The 23,336-nt window shown below is 45.9% G+C and overlaps 1 protein-coding gene across 1 annotated transcript; it reads right to left on the minus strand.

Moving 5' to 3' along the window:
- Positions 1 to 24: 24 nt before the first annotated feature.
- Positions 25 to 22,923, minus strand: CSNK2A1 (casein kinase 2 alpha 1). The gene is made up of 13 exons (XM_039563501.1): positions 22,801 to 22,923; positions 10,734 to 10,924; positions 9,694 to 9,805; positions 8,697 to 8,798; positions 8,236 to 8,286; positions 7,450 to 7,509; positions 6,699 to 6,782; positions 6,191 to 6,301; positions 5,277 to 5,378; positions 4,275 to 4,375; positions 3,398 to 3,546; positions 2,031 to 2,117; positions 25 to 1,367 (listed from the first exon to the last, which is right to left on the minus strand). Exons 2-13 carry the CDS (start codon positions 10,832 to 10,834, stop codon positions 1,252 to 1,254), a joined length of 1,176 nt encoding a protein of 391 aa, XP_039419435.1. The 5' UTR covers positions 10,835 to 10,924; positions 22,801 to 22,923; the 3' UTR covers positions 25 to 1,251.
- Positions 22,924 to 23,336: the final 413 nt, after the last annotated feature.

Genomic DNA, 23,336 nt, shown 5'->3' on the forward strand with positions numbered 1-23,336 from the left:
GCCTCTACACAGGGAACTTAAATCTAACCTCGATAAATAAAACCAAATGTTTATTTACACCAAAGAATTCCAACACTGGATCTTTCACATATGAAGGACAAAGTATATATACACAGCAAGGGGTAGCAGGGCTGTAACAAGGGTGCTTTTCCGTTGTCAATGATAATATTTGTCCACAATTACTGATCTACCATTTCAGTTTAAGTTAACATCTCCTCGCTCCTTCCTCTCAGTGCATATTTACAAGACTGTGAGGTAACTGGTATTCTCACCACATGGCACGTGAGGGAGGGGATGGTGGGTGAAGATGTGGGATCGGACTTGGCGCAGTCTGAATATTTCCAGCTTTAAGTAGCCACCAGCTCAAAACCAATAGAAACAATTTAAAAACAATATACCCAATAACAAACTAATTCCAGAGATCCAAGCCAAGCAACGGCTGGAAGAACCCTCCGTGAGAAAGGGGCTGATCAGAGCAGGGCTTACTCTACAGGAGCACCTGTCTCAGGAGGCGGCAAGGACTCAATTGGATCAGTAACTTCATTTTTAAGACTAAAATTACATGCAAGGGGTGAGTTGGCATTCTGGTTGACTCCTAAGGAGACATTATCCAATCCAATCAGGGTTTTGGACACTATCTGCACTTACTCCTTTTAAGCTTATCCCACCTCTCCCTACTGGAATTGTCTCCTCAGTGTACCCTGGCTGGGACATATGCAGGACATGGGGTTCAAGTGAGTGGTACTTAAGAATCCCCTCCCCTGCCTCATGAAGACTTGGTTTGGTAGTCTCTGGAGAACAGCACAATCCCCCAAGGTGTACGCTTGTGGAGGAATAATGGTGGGAACATGAAGAGAAGAGATTTCCAGCAAGATGCAAGAGCTTGGAAATGCTGTTGATTCATCATTGTTATTACATGAAGAGTTGTTTGTTTTGTCTTTTTTGGGGGGAGGGGTGGGGGGGGGGGGGGGAAGAAAAACTGTCCAAGAAGTATTCCATCTGTAGGTATTTTCAGGGAATCCCCTGAGTTACGAAAAGTTCAAGTAAAAAAAGAAAAATCAGCCTATAATAATTTTGTATATAATGACTGAACTACTATAAATCCACAAGCAACAGTTCAGACACGGTGTCTCCAAAGCGTTCATCCCCTCCCTTCCCCTGCCAGGCACGAGCTGCGTCCTGAGGAGAGGTGGAGGGGGAAACCTCTTCCCCACCTGACTCAGCTCAGGCAGCAGGAGACAGAGCCCGTCACTACTGCTGGGCGCCCGCAGCAGCTGGAACCGGCATCCCCAGGGTGGTGGTGGCAGAGATGACGGGTGAGCCTGCTAGAGGTCCAAGGGGTGAAGGTGTTGGCACTGAAGAAATCCCTGGAAGAGAGACAGGTAAGCAGGAATTAGAGTGAAACCACAGGGCACTGCTATCCAGGACAGCTTCTGAAGTCAAGTGGGAGCTTTGTGGGTCAGTTACATTTTCAGAACTGCCAAAATAACTGAGACTAAAGATCTGTCACTGTTCTCTGCAGCTCTGGGGAAGGCACAGCTTTGCACACACCTGAGTGGCACTGATGGGCAGAGATGTTGCAGGATCACAGAACAGTTTGGGTTGGAAGGGACCTTAAAGCTCCTCTTGTTCCAACCCCCCTGCCATGGGCAGGGATACCTCCCACTAGATCAGGTTGCCCCAAGCCCAGTCCAACCAGGCCCTTAAACAATTCCAGGTATCGGACAGCCACAACTTCTCTGGGCAGCCTGTGCCAGTGGACTGTCCTTCAAACTGCTGCCAGAAAATCAACTGCAAAGCACTTACTGTTTTTTTAAATAAGACCAGAAAAACAGGTCAGGCTGCCCAAGGCCTTATTTATCAGGCTCTCCCCCACCCACTTTGCAGCTCTCCTTGCCTTTGTCCTCAGTCCTGGGAGATGACCCAACGCTGCCCCACCTGCTGAACTCTCCCTCCTGGATCCTCCCACCCATCCCACATGTACAAATGCTTTAGCACACCAAGCACCAAGAAGAGTTGACAGAACCGACCTGACATCATGCTCGCACTGCTGACAGGAGTGCTGCCACCTGGCATGTTGGACGAGCCCATCCGAGCCTGGTCTTTCACAATGGGATCTAGGAAGAGCACACTACCAGTAAGTGCTGTGTTGCCAGAGAGCTGCTGAGACACACGGACTGCCCGTGGCCTCTCTGCTCAGCCAGTCCTGGCACTCTGCCTGTGTCAAGTAACATCAACCATCATCTACTGAAACACAGACGTTTCCACCAACTCCAGTGGGAAGCACTCAAGAAGGTACCAAGCTCATGCAATATCGGGGAAAGTCAGCTAAATGATGTGATTTGGGGCTCAGCAGGACTGTCTGTCAGGAAAAGCTGAGGGATACTATGGCAAAGTTGATCTTTGTGCTAAGCAACTACGTAATTGCAGAAAGCCAAACCCAGAAGCTTTGGGTGCAGCAAGCAGAAAGATTATCAGTAATTACAGTCACGTGTCATGTCTCTATACACATCTCACGTCTCTGTGAGCTGTCAGGAGTGTCACTAGAACTTGTCTTCCGTGAGATGATCACAACTTACTAACTCTTTATTTTCAGCTGCATGTGAATAACGCTCTCACTTGAACAGGGACAACCCCTTCCTGCCTCCCAGGCCTCCTGCGTCAGACAAGGGAATTCCAAACTCTGCCTTTGCTCATGCTGAGCTCAGCACAACCTGTATCTTTTTGTGGACACAAGTTAATGAACTGTTTGTCCCAACTCTCACATTCCAAGCTTTTGGCTTCACTAGTACTCATACTTGCAAAACATTTCCCTGGGATGTTTCCAGCAGGCGTAGCACAGATCAACAGTTTGTTAATTACAGGGGTCCCTTCAGAAGCAGCAGCAAAAAAACCCAACCAAACCACCGGAGCAAATATTGACATTATGCATTATTGCAGCTGCTTCAAACCCCGAAATAGCAGTATCAGTGAAAAACACCAACCATTTAAAAGCATTTACTAGTGAAAGTAACATTTTCACTTGCAAAATCAAGACCTGAATATAGCAGTAGCTAAGCAATTTAGCAACAGGAGTTAAAATGCCTGTTTATCAACAAGTCTAGGTTTATCCAAACACAGGAATCCATGCATACCTGCAGAAAGCAACCCCAAATCACATAATTTAGGTGACTTTCCTTGATATAACCTGCTGATTCATGGGCCTGACATGGGCATCCAACACTGATTCCTTGGCTGGTGGAGGTGGCACACAGAGACCAGCAGCGTCAGCTCCAGCACAATTATTTGCAGAGACCAGGCTTATATCATTGTTGCCATTCTCAGTTCCCATCTGCACAACCCATGGGAACAGAGATTTCCCAGAGGCAGAACTCTCAGGACAGCAGCTGATACTTACAGAAGTAGGGGTGTTCCATGGCTTCTCTTGCTGTGAGTCGTGACTGGTGATCATATCGCAACAGCTTGTCTAAGAAATCCAGAGCTTCTGGACTCACCAGATGTTGGTTCTCGCTGTGGACAAAGCGCTCCCATCGCTTACGGGAGTGTCTGCAGGAAAAGAGACCCAAATCAGGCCAGGCAGGGGACAGTGATGCCAAAACTTACTTTCTGAAGGAGCAAGAACTGTGACAGATATCCAGCCCTGAGGGAGGCTGCAGCTCTGTGCAGCAGCCGCGGGACTGAGACATTCCAGAACAGAAAGCAGTGTCACTGTGTCTCCACGCGGTGGCACAGCAGTCACAGCCCCAGCACAGCCACCTCTGCCACCACAGCCCCTGCATGGCCCTGCCACGACCCCAGACAGCAGCAGGACTAATGTTCAGAATGGACTACAGGCCCAAAATTGCATGTTCTGCTCTTCTCCGATGCACTTGAGTTCCTTTAATTTTAGTACCACTATGAGGGGAAAAAACATATAAACACCATCTTTAGCAACACCTGTTGTTTAGCAACATTCTGCACCGTAATGCAGTGAGAATGCAATTAGAAACACCATTTTGGTTTTTTTCCCCCCAGACTGAAGAGAGCATTTGCCCTTCATGCTTTCTGCTCCAGTAGTTCCTTTATTGCCTAAATGACATTTAAAAGTCTTTCCTCAGGTCCATTTCCATATAAAGGACTACAAGAAGCACTGGCAAAAGGGACCAAAGGCACAAAGTGACAGTTCTCCAGAATCCTGGCTCTGATTTCTCCCACAAATTTTTGGTCATTTCAAGGTCTCTTGACAAAGCTGTAACTGTCTGGGTCTACCAAACAGACTCCAGACCTTGGCTCACCTGCCCAAGATGTCATTGAAACGTGGATCCAGCTCAATGTTGTATTTGTCGATGTAGTCATACAGATCTTCTGTCCCCAGCACCTTGGCTATCCTCACCAGCTGGGAACAAACACAAAAACAAGTCACTGTTATGAAGTTATGGTAATACCAGAGCCTGCATGAAGATACAGCAGCACATTCCCTTGGGAGCTTGAACCTGGTCCCAGCAGAGTGAATCAGAAGCCACAGGATTCAGCCTGTGGCTCTGGCTTCCCCAGCCACAGAGTCCCAGGCATCAGGAACATGCCTCCACTCACAGCTGGAACTCAGTACCCCAAGGCAGCCAGGAAGGGAGCCATAGGCCCTAAAATCTCTAAAACTGAAACCTTGCAACACTACCTCCCTTAGTAGCAAGAAAATATTCAAAACCAACAGAGGGTAAGGCAAGAATAACTGGTCAAAAAAGCTGAAACTCTGATCTTCCATGTGAAAGGTGAAGCACCACCCCAGAGAGCTCGAGAATAAAAGTTTGAGAATAGAAGGTCCCTGTTCCGGAATATTTGCATGGCAGTCACATGCTGAGCATGTGATAAAGGTTTAAATATAAAAAATTTGGCCTAAAGGCAACACATCAAAGATTTCAGAATCTGTATAAACACGTACCAAATGCGCAGTTTCTATACAGAGTGGCGGGAGAGTGAATAGTGGCAGGAGCTTTCTACATAACATAACCTCAGAAAGGGTCAAACTATGTACTAAAACACACCAGCCTTAATATAACTATTTCTACAGCTTTTCCCAGACACCTACTGAGGAGCTCCTAAATACAAAGCTCTATAAATCCATTTCTATTTAATTGGTTACATAATCTTGCACACTTGAGAAAAGGAATGTGGCTTCAAACTGAGCAAAGAAGCCATTAGAGAAATGCTTAAAAATTCTCTGGATGACTCGATAGAAGCCTAAGCAGGAACCCTTCATGGTGCTAAGAGAACAGACATTGTACATGACCAGCTCTCACCTGATCATAGTTGTCATGGCCATGGAAAAATGGCTCCTTTCGGAATATCATACTAGCCAACATGCAACCCAAGCTCCACATATCCAGACTGTAATCATACATCTGTACAAAACCAGAAGGACAATTCAATTTCTAATGAATTAAGCAGAACAGACCTCCAAGACTAACAGGGCTCCCCCCCCCACCCGTGATATGAACACAGCCATGTTATGCTGGAAACAAACTGAACTATCTTCACGTATCTTCATCCCTGAACACTGTTCAGCTCAGTGTTCCAGTTACTCGAACTGGGATACAGCAATTAGCAGGACAGCAGGTATCCTAGTTCCATCCCTGTCTGCCAGGATATTAAAGATCAGAGCTTTCTTCTCTTTTCACTGCAGACTCCAAATGTTATAAACCACTGAGAAATGTGCGTTGGGAAAGGAAGCATTGCAACAAGCAACAAAAGGTGTGGACTCCCCAGGGTCCATGGGCAGGTGAGGATGTGCCTTCTTCCAGAACCAGCATGGTCTGAAAGTCACCAGGAACACTGTGATTTCCATAATGCAAACTGCCATCAGATATGAGGATGCTTTTATAGTTTAATTTAGAAGTTTGTGCAGTACTCGCTGTTCCCACAGGGGCTTTGTTTCATTCCTGTACCCTACTGCATACACAGCCTTGCTAAAAAAATATTCAACATTTGTATTCCAAGATCCATAATGATAGCTCTGCAGCTCTTCCTCAGGTCCTGAGACTACTCATTAGTTTCTTTCATTCAGTGGGCTTTATGGCCACTGCTTTCTGCCATACATTTTGGAACAGACTGTCTTCAGCTTCAACTCTCTAGACATCTGAATTTTGGGTTTATTACCTTGAAATGACACTGACTTTCCATATAAAAGTCAGTAAGAAGCCCTGGTAATTCTTACCTGATAATCTACAAGAAGTTCAGGTCCTTTGAAATATCTGGAAGCCACTCTGACATTGTACTCTTGGCCGGGGTGATAGAATTCAGCCAAACCCCAGTCTATTAGTCTAAGCTAGAAATGGTAGAAAACAAAGAAAAAGGCTCAAGGGATGCTCCAGCTTTCCATTGGCTGAATGACACTGGTGAGCTTAATTTGAAGTTATTTTACAAGTCTTCCATTTTGAATTAATTTGATCACAGTATCTGGTTACATATTCTCCCCAAACCCGTATCACCAAGCAGTCTAAATAAAATACCTCTCGTTACAACCCTGCCTGTGTGTTACATGTGACCAAGTAAAGCCTCAAAAAGCAGCACAACATTCTCATCTTATATTTGCCCACACCATGAGAGCGAAGCCCCCCTTAAAGAGGTGTGCTACTACCATAACACAGGAGTACCCAAAAGGGATCCCAGTTTGCCAAGAGAAAAGCAGGACCCCTCCCTACCCCCCAGCCACCCCACACTACCTTTCTGTGCTCATGGTCAATCATGACATTGTGAGGTTTGACATCTCTGTGCATGATTCCCATGCTATGGCAGTAATCTAGAGCCTGCAGGTGAAAGGAAACAGATGCTGGAGTTACAAGAACCTCTCAAGTTCAGCCATATTCAGAAGTATTTCCACACATACCAAGTCTAACTATAGGACAAGATTGTCCCGTGTTAGATCCTGGACTAGACTCACTGATCACAGAAAATACTTCTAGAGCCCCCTCTCAAAGGGAGGTCCCAGCAACACAAGTGTCTTGACTTCACTTCATGCACTTCCTCACGAAAATTGGAATTTCAGAGTCCCTAAGAGCATAGTTACTAGGCACTAATGATCACACAAGCCCCCCTTCTCCAGACTCCTAAAGAGAAATTACTTAGTTCAGAAGAATAGACAAAGACATTTGACTCACATTATACTAGAGCACAAACGCAGCCAGTAACAGCTCCCAGTTTTCAGAAAGCTACGTGTACTCCTGATTTAGGATTTTAAGGTATCTCAATGTACCAAAAGGCTCTGTTAGCCACCAAAGGAAAAAAAACTAGAATTTGTTGCAGAAACAAGGCTGAAAAATCGATATTGACTTGATATTTTTCTGCCCAATTCTCTCTTTCCTTCCCTCAGTGATATAATGTCACTATCATCAGTGACATGAGAACCATCTCTACAGGATTAGCTGACAGTAAATACAAGAAATAAACCAACGAAATGGCAAAACACCAACGTACCTTCAAAATCTCATACATGTAGAATCGAATATCATAATCTGTTAATGTCTGGTATAATTGCTGTGGGACACAAACACATCATGTCAGTGTTAAACATCCAAAAAACCCATCACATCCCAGTCAATCCAGAACATCCAGCCCTGTTCTGGGCTGCTGTCATTCTCCAAACCCATTTGAAGGTATAGTCCAAGTTTCCCAAGTTACTCTGATTCCACACCTGACTCTGATCAGTCTGTTCGTATCCCTTTACAAATCCCATACATAGTTTACTTCCAGATCTGCTCAGACAGCACTTCCTGGCTCCTGTCATTATCTCCCTCTGGTTGTACCCACCCAGCACAAGCATGGTGGATGACATTGCACAGCCCTTCTTCTTCTGAGGCAGGTCAGTACGATGGAACAAAGAAACATTTAAATCCTTATTCCCAGGACCATGAAAGGCCACAGAGACAGCTGTCTACTTTTAAAGTGGTTCCAATAAATACCTGTACACATAAAAAGCAAAATGCCTCAAAGAGGCACTGATGGGCCACCAGATAACAGATTGATTTGCTCCCAAGGTTGAATATTTCTTGGAATCTGCATTTTCATCTTGTAACTCTTGTGGCAAAATGGTACTGGTGGGCTACTTACAAACTTCTGTCCCAACTGTATTTACCTTTAAAATTAAAAGCATTTCCTATGCTGGAAGGAAATGCCTGTCCTACATTCTTGCCCTTCCCCAGAAAAACAGAACGAGTGGTTTTCAAACCGAAAAAAAAAGCAAAGTCACATCCCGCACTGTACCTTAAAGTCTGTGTTGTTTACATGTTCAAAAACCAAAGCGGGTGTTCGAGACTGAAACAGAAAAAAAAATTCAGCCCTGTTATGTTTCCACTTAGGATAATGCTTTAAATAATTTTTTCTCCTAAAACTGCAAAAAACCCCGCTGCCTTGGACATATTTATGATTCCACTCAGACAGACAGAGCAGAGCCAAAGCCCACAGCCCCTGGCAGCACTGTTTGCAGAGCGAATTAACTTGTCTCAGCTCACTGTTATCTCCTCCTCACAGAGTGAGGGGCTGGAGGACCTGTGGGGGAAGGGCCCTCTAAAAGAAGTTTATCAGATTAAGAGCTGATCTGATTAGTCAATTCAAAAGCAGGCTTTAAGAGCAGGGGAAAACAAAAAGCCAGGTCAGAACCGAAATCAAACAGAGCAACTTCACCCATAACCCCAGTGTACCCCTTGAGTTCCTCTCTTACTCACCACAGGATCTTTTACTATATCTGCAAGGGTGATTATATTGGGACCGCCTCGCAAGTTCTCTAAGATCTTGATTTCACGCTTGATTTTCTTCTTTTTAACAGGCTGAAGAATAAAAACCCAAAGTGTAAGATAAAGCCCTGCAGTAAAGTGAGGCTAATAGCTCAACACCCAGATGACAACACCCAGGTGACTGCAGATCAGCAAAATATATTGGAACCTTTGCAATTTAACCTGAGCATGCATCACACCAGTAAGGGCTCAAATATCTGCTGTCTCCTTTCTAACCATACAATCCTGACAGATACAGACAATAACTCCATGTGAAGGAGAGGCAGGAAGAAGGCATTTTTTAAAAAAATCTCTCTGAACACGATCTGATAGGACAAGAGGGAATGGCCTCGTGTCATGCCAGGGGAGGTATAGGTATCAGGAAAAAATTTCTCCACAGAAAGGGTTGCCAAGCCTGGAAGAGGCTGCTCCAGTGGTGAAGACACCATCCTTGAATGGATTTAAAAGATGTAGATGTGGCACTTGGGGACATGAATGCTGGGGTGTTGGCTGGACTTGATTATCTTTGAGTGCTTTTCCAACCTGAACACTTCTTAACTGGTATGTGGCAAATGTTTAACTATGAGAAGTCCATGGGCTATTGGAGGCTCACTAAATGAAGGCCAGGGCCATGACAGCCTGCCAGGACACTGGCACTTAGAGAAGCTGAGAATTTTGTATTCAGCTGTTAAGTGTTGCTTAGCTCAACGTAAAAAGGTGTTGCACATCAGGGCTTCTTTAAGACAGAGCCTAATTCCTTAAGGCAGAAATCTGACTTAATAACCAAGTGTAGGACTTATATCAGGAGGCTCAAAATGATGGCCTGTTTCACTGAGTGACACTCCAAAGCCAGGCTTTAAGGATTTCAGTTTTAGAACATCAAACAGCCCTTTCTGGCCTCCTGATCACCTCAAGACAGATTTTATCTTTTGCCCAATCCCCAGCTCACCTTGAGAATTTTAACAACTACTTTTTCGTTATTTGTAATGTTGATGGCTTCAAATACTTCACTGTATTTGCCTCGGCCTAATTTTCGAACTAGCTGGTAGTCATCTTGATTTCTGTGGAGAGAAAAGGTTAGAGTTCCAAAGGGCTCAGTCATTTCCATCACAATTTATAAACTGCTCCTTAACACTCAATCACTGCCTCACTTCCCAGACAAAGGGGATTAACTAGTGCATTACCTCTCCTGAACAGGATGATTTAAGAATTAGGAGAGAAACAGGGAGCTTCTATTTGCCCAAAATAGATTCAAGACAAAACTATGGACTGAAAGCCCAACTATGTATTCATCATCAGCAAACTTGAACTATCCCTTCTCTCTGTATTTGGAAGCTCCATTTTTCTTTGTATAATGCTGGTAAAATTCAACAAAGACAGTAAGAGCAAAAATCTAAGTGCAAGGCTGTTTAAAAACAGTCGGGGCACAAAGCAGCACTTATGCTCAGATGACTGTGTACATTCCAGAAACTGGGAACTGCACAGCTGAGGGCAGAACTCTGTCTGGGCCCTCCATACCCCAGCTATGAAGCTGCCACCACTGCTGTCTGATTCTGGGACACTTTAGTCATGAGCTCAATTTAGACACCTCCTTCCTCCAAAGAGAAGCAGCCATGTCTTTTCCAGGCACTTGCACACAGCTGAACAACAAGTCATAAAATAGCATGTACCTATTTAAGTCTGTGGAGTGTCTTCCCTCATCCAAGTCAGCAGCAACTTCAGTTTGAAAGTCTTTTCATGTCTTTTCAGCCCTGCACTCAGGACTGTTTGGATTGTTTCAGAAAAAGATTTTCTTCCCTCTGAAAGGGGAAGTTTCCTGACTACCTGGCAAAAATTCTTCAAACTTTTAAGGAAGCTGCTATAAGTGTTCCTCCACAACTGGGGATTTAAAAGTTTGGTAAGAAACATTTTTCTGAAGAGAAGCTGTAATCCTTTCACTTGCCATCTGCCAAGAAGTGTGAAAAAGCCTCACGCAGCCCAGAGACTTACCCCCACTCAACAACATGCGACTCATAGTCCCAGTACTCCCGGGGTCTGTGTGTGTTCACATCCGTGTAAACTCTGGCCCTGCTCGGCACGGGTCCCGACATATCAGACAGCTTGGCAGGCGGAAATGAGATGTGAAATCAGATGCGACCTGGTCTGCAAAGCCGACAGAGAAAGGCCTCAGATTCCCCCACCTGCAGACAGAATATAAACCAGAGGTTAAATTCTCAAGGTACTTCAAAAGTATTTAAGTTAATCATTAAAAGCTGCTGTAAATGAAGGGCTGGAGCCTGCTCAGCCACAGGCCTGGGATTGCTTGTCAGAGCTTGAAAGCCATTTGTCTGCTCTCCCTCACGCAGGACTGGCCCCTAGCAAACCAACCCCCCGACCTCACAACTTTCAGCACCTTATTTCCAACTGCTGGTTGTAGAGGTAACTTTCCAAAAGGAAAGAATGCCATGTGCTCTGTATCTGCAAACAGATTACCTCCTTTTGACTCCGGAGTGAAAGCAACAGCCACAGGCTGCCATCTCACCCTCATCACAAGTCTTGGGCCATCCAATGTTACCAAATCAATTCTGCTGGGATGGGAACCAGCTTTAGTCACAACTCCCCACAGTCAAAATATTAAATCTCACTGTCCAAAAGACAGCAGCATCTGTATTGGATTATGATGCTTTAGTCAAACATGAAAGAAATGCACTGCTGCAGGAGTCTGAAGATGTTCCTTTGCATTCTGCTTGCTCAAAGTGCCTCCAAGCCTTCCTCCTTACAATGCGATTTTTGCAAAGCTTCTGGTAAGTTCTATCACTATTGAGATTAGTCAAAATCACTCAAAAGAAAGTTACTGTATGTCAGAGACAAACACTGTATTTTTATCCTATATGTCTGAATATTTTATCATCTAGATCTGAATATTTAAGACAGAAGTAACTCACTACAGCTTTGTATCAATATTGTCCTATCTAAAATAAATGTGGTGCCTTTGCATCTCTCAAATCTTTCACAAGGGGAAGTTAACACCTTTTTAGATGTTTAATACAAGAATCCCCTTGTCAGCTTTCAAAATAACTTACAAGAAAGGGAGTTGTACTGGAGCAGGGAAGAGCATTGTCTGATGTGCAGCAGCACATGGCAGGGCCATACAGCCCTGTGTATGTGCTCAAACAGCGGGCAACGCCTATTATCTAAATTAATATACTTATTTGCTATGCCAATCTTATCCCTTCACAGAATATGGGCAACTGCCAGACTGCAGGAGGAAGTAATAGCCCCATTAATCACACATTAATGAGAAAGACCTAGAAATCTGCTTGAAGCAGTTAGCTTAAGCTATTAGGACATGTCACACCAGAAGAAAACTCCAGAAGCAAAATCCTGCTCTACAGGCAGAGTCCCGTTGTTTATCTGAGGTTTGCAGCACTCCAGCTCCTGTGAGGACCCAACAAGAACCACTGGCTGTGAAGATGGTGGAGGACCTGGGGGACACAGGTCTGATGTCCTTCACCGTATCACAGAACCTGACCAGCAGCTGGTCCTGCATCCAGAGGCAGAAGTGCATGCAAGGGCTCTCTGACATGGACGAAGCCTCCTCAGGTGGGACAAAGCCCAGCACTGGGTTATTTTTTGACCTACTGACACACAAATGGTAGACAGGGTAGCAGTAATCCAGTCCCAAGGTTAAACAGGGACACAGCACTATCCCAAAGTCCACAATGAAGGGTAACCAAGGCCTTAGACCAATAAAAGAAGGATGGGGCACTTCAGCCATGTGTCCGGCTAATGGAAGAATATGAAGTATTCCTAAAAATATAGTAAGTCTATTCCTGGACAAAATGCCAGTCCTCTCACAAAATACAATTTCAGAAGATGAGGCAGCAATCATCTAAGACCTCAAAGCATTTATGTGGCATGACTCAGACATTTAGAAATTAGATGTCCCCAGGCATTACTAGAGCATGCAAGTTTACTAGAACAGTTTAGTACAGTGAAATTTATTAATTTCAAAGTTCAGTCACTGTGTTTTTGTTTCTCCTCGTTTCATGTGCTTCTGGCAGGAGATGCCTTGGCCCATTTCCTCTGCCCAATACTCCTTGAGAAGGAATTAACTGAACTTATACATGTCTCAGATGACTTAGCGATTTTAATTTTTAAGCACAACCCAGTATCAATAAAGCACACACGACTGCTCCCCTCACCCAGCTTAGCAAGATCAGTTTCAGCACCAAAAAAAAAAAAAAAAAAAAAAAAAGAGAAAAAGAAAAATCAATCACATTATCTAAAGATAGATCAAATTTCACAGTGGCTATTTTTTGTCACGTAGCTCTAGCCTAGCTCAAGCAGCACATTGTAACAGGCTGCTCAGGGAAGGGCTTTTTCAGGAAATTATCAACTGTAGCTTCTAAGAATGGCACACAATGTCTATTTACGAGGGTAGGTATTATTGTCTACTGTTCCTTACGCAGGAAGGGGAGAGAGTCTGCACAGATAACTTAATTTTAAAGCAAACAGAGTAACAGATATATACAAACTTACCCTGCCTGAAAGCTGCTCACTCACTCTGCTCTAAACTGCCAAGGAATTTGTATAGATTTTGCCTTCAGTGCCCCTGGAGGGGGATTATTTTGCAGTGGATCCAAACTCTTTGGCAGAAGGGAATGATACAAATAAGGACAGATAATGGGGACAGGAGCTGACATGCAAGCGTCAGTTGAGCCTGCAGTTTTAAGGCAAAAAAACTTACAGTATGAGCAGTGATTCCACCTAGAGAAGTGTCCTGAGCTTGTTCTAAAAGATGAGTTCTATTTCTGCAGAATCAAAACAGAATGTTGTCATTTATTAATTCCTGCATTAATGACAGAATCATAGAATAATTCAGATTGGGAGAGTCTGCTAAATATAATCTAATCAAAGTAGATGTGGTGGGATCAGGGTCCAGTGTAGCCTTGAGCATCTCCAAAAATAACATTAAGATTTTAATTTCTCTGGTAGAGAAGTGTTTTACTAGGAAACAACCATGAGCTTTTAGGCAACATACCAGAGGTCACAGAGAGAGGACAAAGCTCCCAACTACAGTCTGACATGATGTTCACTGCCAAGGCCTGCCTGTGCAAGGACACAGAGCACAGCTTCTCTTTCAGCACCTGTGGTGACACCCCTTGGACAGTTATCACCCAAAAGGGCTCACACGACAGCTACAGCAAAGCAGCACCACGCCAAAGTTTCACTGTTGGCTTTTCCCCCACAGGCCTGTCCTCAAAAATGCCGTTGGAGTATTAGTAAACTGATAATTAGCTGATTTTTCACACAGCAGCCTTATCAAGAGGAACCCTGCTCATCCCACACAAGAACAGAGCCAGACACAGCTCCTGTCCTGCTGACGGAGACTCCACAGGAGTGCCCAGAGATGAACAATTGTGCTACTACCATACAGGAATTTTTTTACTGGAAGGCCTACTAATTAAAAAAGATCTGTTCTTAAAAGTTTTAATTCTTCTAACAGTAGCCTGTTGTCTGAATAGTTTGGCAGGTTTAGATGTTTTATGCCTAAAGTTCAATAAAAGAGTAAAAAACCTCTCAATGTTCACTTTGAATCTGATTTTTAAAACATTTTAATCTAAACCAGTTACAAATACCCTCATTTTTAAAAAGGGATGTTATCATCCTTACAATGCATTCTAATTCTAAGGGCAACCATGCCCCCCATGAGAATTTGATATTTTGTGAAGTATCCATACTTCCAGGACCTACTCCAATTAGTACAGGAATTTCCTACACCCTGTCCTTCCAGATGCATGCACTTAGAGCAAGTAGCAACAAAACACAGCTAAGAAATCCATGCAGATTAGTTTCTGAGAAACACACCTACTTTGCCTCTAGTAAAATTCGCCTTTTTTTAAGTCCACAATAACTGAGATACTGGAATGACTTTTTTCTCCTCTTAAACGGAAATGTTCTTGGCACAGAACTTCTCTCAAGCAGTTACTCACACAGAACTTAGAACCTACAAAATTGCCCCACTATGATGCAGCTCATATACAGGCTCCCAGTGAACTAAAAGCCAAGAGCTTCCCAAGTCCCAAGGAACTCACAGGTGCTATCCAAGTGATGACCTTTGTGGATAAGGTTTGGAGTAGAAATAATGTACCCAAGAACACAAGCACCGCTTGACACTGGCTTCCCTGTGGATTGCTGCTAACAGCATGCCTTGCCCTCAGTGTGAGCAATATATTGCCAGGAAGATCCAAGTTCATGCAGAGAGAGTGGAGTGAACCCAGAAAACCTTGTTCAACACCATATAAACCTGGTTATTCCTGATGACCCACCTGAGTTTGGCTTCAGTGAGCCCACAGCAGTCCCAAAGGAATAAGACAGGCCCTGAACTGCAACAAGCTGGACTCGAAGAGGCAAGAAAACATTTCCATTGCTTTATGAATTCCAGATAAGCTCACCTTCCTCTCGAGGAGAAAGCGAGGTGGACAGATTGGCCAAACAGGTCTAGAGACTTTCCCCTCACTTCTACTTTCCCTATGTAAGCTCATTACAGCGGCGATTGTGCCAGCCTAAGACTGTAAACAGGCTGAGACAGCAGCGGGTTTGTTGTGAGAGAAGAAAAGCTCTGTCAGTGGAGAAGAGCAGAATTACAGTGTGGAGTCTGGAATCAAAAGGTTATTCCCCTTCTTTTATCTACAACTGCAAGCGAGATGTTACCTTTCATAGCAGAAGGCTTAAACCCAGCCTCTAAAATCATGAGTGCAAAATGTGATTTGTTAGGGTGAGCAAGAATTACAATTATCAGATAAAATCGTTGATGATTTCCCTCACATAGCCCTGTAATCCTCCCAAGGAAGAGCACCCACTCCTTCAGAGTTTGGAAAACATCTAATACTGAGAAACACCACTGAAATTAAAAAATCAAGACATGCCTACATATTACAGTACAGCCTATTGCCAGTCAACATCAATCAACATCCAGCTTACCTTTAAAAGAAATAATAGCAATCAACTTTATAAAATAATATGCTCTATCTACAAAAGAAACCTGATTTGTGTGTTCTCATGATGCTGAAACTTCAGCAGTACAAGTATGGAACAAATGACCTCCAGAAGTCCCTTGCAACCTATATTTTTCTATGATTTTATAGCCAAAATAGAAACAAGCCTGGATTAACAAAATTGATTTCACATCCTTTCCTGAAGATCATTTACCTACTAAAGGGACCACATCAACAGAAAAGGAAATTTTAAAATCTGAGTTAAAAAAAAAGCTTAGGTTTGGAATCAGACTTTTCTCTGGGTATTGTTTTGGAACAGCACAGTCTGCTTTAACTGCATTTTCCACCAAAATTATTTTCCAGATTTCTTTTAAATAGCTGGTTGTGTCCGACTGTGGAGAAATAACAAATCATGATATGTAATGACCTCAACATTCTCTTAAAAAAGAAACATGAACTGTTGTGATTAATTCAAAACAAGACACGGCCAGTCTGTAGGGAAAGCAGTTGACAGGTTTAGCTATACTGGAAGAAACATATTGGAGTAATTCTGCACTAGAAACATCCTAAATTTAGACTGGCTCTTCCTTCATCAGCTCCACTGATTCCTCTCTGAATTCTTCACAGTTCCTGCCAATGAAGAAGTCATCCCCTGTAATGAGGATCACAATCTATAGGGAAGTCACAGGAATGGTTTTACTGTAACTCCATGTTTTATGATATTCTTCACAGTCTTGGGGAAAACTTCACTGTCCCACTTTCCCAACCCGGAAAGCAGCGTCTAACACGTCTGTCACCCTCCAGGATGCCCTGGCAGTGGCTCTGGTGCCACACGCTCCCCTGGCAGCAGGTCTGACATGCTTTGTCATCCCTTTTGTTCAGATCTGTAACAGGTGAATTTTAGCACAGCTCACATGAACCCTCTATGGGTCTCCAGCATCTCAGCCTGGTTGGACATCTGTCCTTTGCCAAACAACAGTGTTGGCAACAGTGCATGGACCTGGGGCAGAACACTGGGGTTACCTCCAGCAGCAGCGACAGGAATGCTGCTCGCTCCATCTCCTAAGGGATTCTATGCTGAACAAACAACTTCCCAAGATCATGAACACTCACATTTTCAGAGCTAAGTTAGTCAACAGCATGTGGAGCAAAGGGAAAGACCCCAAAACACAAAGACCCCAAAGCTGACCTTGGATGAGGCCATGTAGCTGCAGGAGACAGCAACATCAGCAAGACACCCAATCCCCACCACCCGAGCACAGGCTCTGCCTCTTTCCATGCCTGCAGCTTCTCCTGCCACCGCACCCAACCACCCATAAACCCAGCGGATATCCTCACTGCCAGTGCCAAGGACTCCTGACACAGTCTGATAAAAATGGCTGCAATATAACCAGGCACTGCCAAACGAACCTGTCCTTACACACACACACACACACACCAAACAGAAACCAATGACAAAACTCCTCTGCTTGCACCTCTTCCCCAAACCGACGGTTCAGGCTGAGCAGGGAGTGCAGGAAAGGTGGGGGGGATTTTCTTTGGAGGAGTATCGCTTTAGGTCTGCCCTGAAGCCAAAGCAAGACTTCAACAGGAAGCAGTTCTTTTTCTTCCAAGAGCACTAACAAAACTAAATCTTCTACTGGTGGAGCTTTGGACAGTATTCCGGTTACCAAAACTACAGTTTCTGGGACCCCAGCAACACCAGGGAACTCTTCCTGGAGGCTCACAAAGGGGAATGTTTCAGCAGCACCACAGGCTCTTCACAGCTGACATCAGGTTCCATTGGCAGCATCCTCTGGAAAGTTCTACCTCCCTAATTGCTGCTAAGCGACACAGTTGTTTTCCTCATTAATTAGTACGCATAGAGTACTGCCAGGACAATCATTCAGCTGATTTGACTCCTATGGTTCATGTACAGAGAGGGATTTAGGCAGAACTCAGAAAACTGACCTATACCAACCATCTGTAGAAGTTAGAAAGTTTTAATTGATCTGATCATGAAATTCTTAGAAGCAGGAACAGTTACCAGAGCCAAAGGATAAACCAGAGGACACTGCCTGTAACTATTTCTTTGGGAAATCCATGTGATCAGCTGTTCCATGGAGAAGGCAATGCACCACAAACCATCTCCATCACTCAGCCAGCATCCAGCAGGCTCAGCGAGAGACACTTGGTGCAAACCCCTGCCAGCAAGTGAAGTTCTGAATAATTCTCTAAAAATTTATCATTATTAACATAAAATGAAACTAGCTACCACCATTCCAAGAATCAAATGGAAAAAAACAGCTATTAAACTCCAGCAATCAGCACTCTCCTTCACACCTTACAAGCCCCCAGTAACGCCATGGTGCCAAAACTTGAAACTTAATTTATAAACTCAGTTGAAATTAACCTAGATGCTGCAGAGTGAGCAAAAAGCCCTTTTTTTCCTCCTGGAGTACAACCAAGCATGGAATAAAGGCTGGAATTCAAGAGCACTCTGGTAACAGATACAGAAACCTGTGACAAAGGCCGTAAGAGAAGGAACACTGCAGGAGCTCTTGCTTTTCTAGACTGGAAATTAATGTGTTGTGTGCGTCCACGCTCATCCATTTTCTGAACACTAAAAATAAAGACTTTCTGACAACTCACATGCACATGTGCAAATATGCTCTGAGAAAATGCCTTCTCCAAAGGCTTTGGTAACAACAGGGAGAGGCACCTTTTTGGCTCTCTGGACACACAGGAGGATTTGGGACCACTTCTTCCTACCACAGGAAGACCTTTCCTAGCCATGGAAAGCAAGTTCTGGCATGTAATTCTGTGTTAGCACGCTGGATTCTCCCTGAACTTAGCTTAATTAAAAGAGGACTAATTTAGCCTTTGGTTGTTCCAGAAGGTGCAAGGGCAGAGCCTACTTCTCTGCAAACACAGAGTGAGTAACTTCAATTTTCTAGGTCTGCTGTTAACACTCAAGGCTATCCAATGGGAAACGTGCAGCCAAACTCTTGCCTTGACTCAAAATTGTTTTCCATCTAGCACACATTTTATTCACCACTCACATGAAATAAATTGCCATAATATGATGCAGCCATTACATGAACAGGAGCTGGACAGCCTCCTTTAGAAACCACTTCCCTGTAAATAGTAATATTAATTAAAAAACAGAACTCAGTAAGGAGGACATAACCTAAATCTCAGAAATAAACTCTGTGGAAAATTAAAATTATTGAAGTTGTAACCTTCCAAATGTGAGTCTGTGATGGTACCAAGTCCACAAAGACCTCCAAGCCTCCCTTCTGCTGCTCTTCATCCTCCCAAAGCAGCAGCATGAAATGGGCAATAAAATCATTTGTCTGGAATAGTGTGAACACAGGAGCAGGTAAGACTTTGTGCCAGGCTCATGTTGCTGCTTCTCTACTGGACTCTCTGACCAGAAAACATCCATGAACCACTGATCCTATGACCTCATCAACAATTCCATTTCTCATCAGTCTTTCCTACCAATATGTAAGTTTGGCACCTTGATGGCAAAAGGGGCCAAAAACCAGCTTGGAAAAACACTCTACATACAGCAACAGCACTAACACCAGCTCAAAAAGCTGCAGCCTCCTCTTCCAAGCAGTTTTTTCAGGTTCAAAGGAGAACTCCCTTTCTCCAATTACATTCTGTAAATTCCAGGGAAGTCAGCTCTTGGAAGCCCCTGGAAGGAGATATCCAAGCTTAGAAAAATTATCCAAGAGCTGTCTTGCAACAAATGTTTGTAGCCAGACTGAGTCAAGGCAGTCCTTCCTGATTTTAAAATCTTGGGGTTTTTTTTCTCTGAAGACCCTTATGGGACAATAAGATCTAAGATGGCATCAATCTCATGCACATAGTTTCTAAAACAGATATCTTAATGCAAGCAATTCCATAATGGAGAAACGGTGAGAGGTGGAGGTGAGAGGTCTGGTAACCCAGAAATAAATCTCTGCCTCTTCAGAAATGTGACATGAAATTAATCACACCACCACAATGTCACCCATTTGTTTCTCCTGTCTCCCTTTCCCTTATTCCTCAGAGGACATGGGAAAGGCAAAATGAGAAAATTAGTTCTGCAAGGAGAAAATGGAGAACTGAAACGGAAGTATAAGGACATCCACCACTTAATAAAATTGGGAAAAGTTGGGTAGATGTCCCTTTTATCAGAGCAGAAAGTTTCTTTCTCTACAACTCCACAAATCTATAACCACCTTTCAGCATCCTATATACCCTGAGATTCCTACTTCCAACCCATTCCATGCTGATAAACCTAATCTGCATTACTCAAAAATGCCCCGAATATCAAACACTAAAGTCTTTCCACATCTCACCTTCAGGAAATGGTATTTTACCAAGTCAATTCCCAATCTCAGGACTGCATCTTCGTTCTCCCATCTCACCAGCTTTTTTCAAACAAACAAGTTCCACTAGCTGCCCCTGCACAAACCTCAACAACCACCAAACCTCAACAATCCACTCGAAACCACCCTGCATGAAGCTCCATGCCATTCCCCCAGGTCCTGCAACTGATCACCAGAGCCCACAGACCAAGCAACATTCCATGATCCAATTTCCTCCACATTTGCTAGAACCTACTGCCAATTTTACCATCACTTTTCCAAAGAGCCATATTCCCAACATCCAACAAGCCTCACTTTCCCTCAATCTATGAACCCATGAGCCCTGCCAAACCCAGAAAACCTGTTCTGAACCTCTCACTTGGAAGTCACTGCTTTCTCCTCCAACATCTACCTCTCACCACCTTTGTCCATGCTCTGTGCCTCGTCCCCTCACCCAGGCACATCAGCCAGATATTCAGCTGCATGAGTTTTTGCTCCTTTGCTGCAGTCAAAGCCAAGACTATGCTCCCTCCCTCACTCCAGGGCTGGTGTTCCCTTCTTCAACCCTGTTTCAACTCCCCGTGGGCAGCAGCTGACTGGTCAAGCTCTCTGATCTGAGTGCAGGATATGTACACCCAACTCTACCCCCCCACACACTGGGAACAAGAAGACAGCAGGTTTCACTAACAGTAGAAATTATTTTACCAGGTATTGCCATAAATCACCAGAGAAAGGTGAAATAAAGGGAACTTCTCTCCACTGGCAAGATGAAAGGGAAGGATCACTACCTACCACCACACACAGACATCCTTCACGCTCAGGGAAAGGTCTGGACCTTTACAATATGTCCTTCCCTGCCTGCAGTCATCCAGGGATTCCAGCCACAAGGCACAGGTAGATCTCCTGAGTGCAGAGTACTGCCTGCCCTGTACCTGGGATCAGACATCCCAATTCCAGTTTTTGTTTTCCAGTTACAGACACAGTGCGTGTCTCCCCAGAGGATGTGATGTAGGGACTGGAACATTATCCTAATCCTAGTTTTAGGGCTAATTAAGGAACTGATGAAGCTTCATGCTTTCCCCAAATCCTGCCTTGAGTCTTCCCCACCTCACTTTCTCCTCTCCTAGCAGAAACTTCACCCTTTTCTACATCACACCAAAACCAGCAACTACAGGATGAGCGATTCCTCTGCCCCAGCTGACAATGCACCCAGAATCCACGCTGGATTCACATCCAACACCCAGGTCTGCTGGCAGGATGGCACAAGCCCCAACTCTGAGTTTGAATAATTTGAGCAATTCTGTTTCAGAAAACAGAGGGTGTTCAAAGAACAAAGAAATCACTCCCAGCCCCGAGCAGAAATGCTGGGTGTCCACTTGCTTTCCTCTGAACAGCTGCCACTGTGCCCAGTCCCCTCTGGCAGGGACTCTTCACAACCCATCTGTGGAGTGCACCTAGGATTGAGCTTCCATGAGGAGCCAGGTGAGCACATGGCACAGCCCTCTCCAGAGACACGTGCCCAGTTTCAAAGCCCGGCACCGAGGGTCAGTGCAAGAGCAGCTCCCCAAAGCCCTGGCCCAGAGTCAGGTTTGAGCAACACAAACCCCAAACCATCACAGACTCCGCTCAAGGGTACCAGGGTTGGAAGCGACCCACAAGGATCATCAAATCCAACTCCTGGCCCTGCACAGGACACCCCAACAATCCCACCCTGTGCCTGAGAACACTGTCCAAATGCTCCTTGAACTCTGTCAGGCTTGGGGTCATTACCACTGCCCTGGAGGGCCTGTTCCAGTTTCTGTCCGCCCACTGGGTGAACAAACCTTTCCCTAAAATCCACTCTAAATCACCCTGCATGAAGCTCCATGCCATTCTCCCAGGTCCTGCAACTGATCACCAGAGCCCATAGATCAGTGCCTGCCCCTCTGCTTCCCTTGAGCATTCACAATCCAAACTTTATTAGTTTTACCCCAAGCCCTTAATAAGAAAGAATAAAGTGACCTGACACACACGGGGTTCCATAATATTATCTGACCCCCTCCTCTTACAAACCACATTTTACCAACAGCCACACAGCTCTCGGTCCCAAGGCACAATTAACTAAATTACAGCGGGGGCAAGACTGACCACCACTGCTTCCACAGGCTGGTACGGGAAGTTGTGAGAACGACCTTCCCCTCCACCCAGAAAGGCCCAGAACGGAGTCCCTGCGCAGCCGGGAGTGGAAGCGAGCACAAACAGGCCTTTTCATACCCCTACGCATCCCCCCGCTTCTCCGGGCAGGGCGAGGAAAAGGCACGACCGAGCAATTTAGGTAAATAACACCTACACGGCCCGAACGTGCGAGCTGGGAGGGCTGGGGGAGGGGACGGCTGCCGTTCCGCGGGGCCCTGCCCTTCCTGCGCGGCCGAGGGCGGCCCCGCACCGGGCTGGGGGCAGCGGGGCGGCCCCTACACAGCCCCTGCCCGCTTCCCCCGGGGACTTGGAGCCCCTCCGTGGGCAGCAGGCGGCGGGCCCTGCCCTTCCCGCCGCACCGGACCCGCCCGCTCTGCCCGTTCCCCCTCAGCGCCGCCGCGGCCCCGCTCTCCTGAGGGGCGGCCGCGGCCCCCCGGCCCACACCGCGCCCGCGGTGGGGGGGGCAGAGGGGCTCAGGAGGCGCAGCGGCGCCTTCCCCCCGCCGCCCGCTCCGCCCGCCACCGCCGCGGGGCCCCGCGTGGGCGCCGGAGCCGCCGGTACCTGGCGCGGCCGCCGCCGCCGCCGCCGCCGCCGCACACAGACAATATGGCGGAGGCACAAGGCTCGGCCGCCGCCGCAGGGACCAGAGCGAGGCGCGCCGGAAACGGAAACCGCGCGAGCCCCGCCACGCGCCGCGGAGGCGTGCGCAGGGAAGGGTGGAGCTCGCCGCGGGGGGTTATGGGAGTTGTAGTCCATAATGGTGACGACGGCGTGGAGTGGACGCGGATTTGTTCCCGCTCCGTGTCCAGCTGTGTCCCCGTGAACTGCGGGGAGGTGGCGGGGTCCGTGTCGGCCTCCGCGGCCCCGGCGGGAGGCCTGACCGTGAGCGGCGGCCGCTTGGGCCCAGACCCTCTGTGGGGCTGTGCGCGGAACGTGCCGCCAGGGGGCGACTGCGGCCTGCGGAGCTGCCCCTGTACCGGCGCTTCCATCGGCCCCGGTACCGGTCCTTCCCCCGCTCTTACTCACGGCCTTCCCACGGTCCTGTCCTGGCCCTTCCACAGCCCTGTCCCAGCCGTTCTCCGGCCCTTCTCTGGCCC

Source organism: Corvus cornix, chromosome 20, assembly GCF_000738735.6.
Source record: "Corvus cornix cornix isolate S_Up_H32 chromosome 20, ASM73873v5, whole genome shotgun sequence".
Classification (NCBI taxonomy): Eukaryota; Metazoa; Chordata; class Aves; order Passeriformes; family Corvidae; genus Corvus; species Corvus cornix.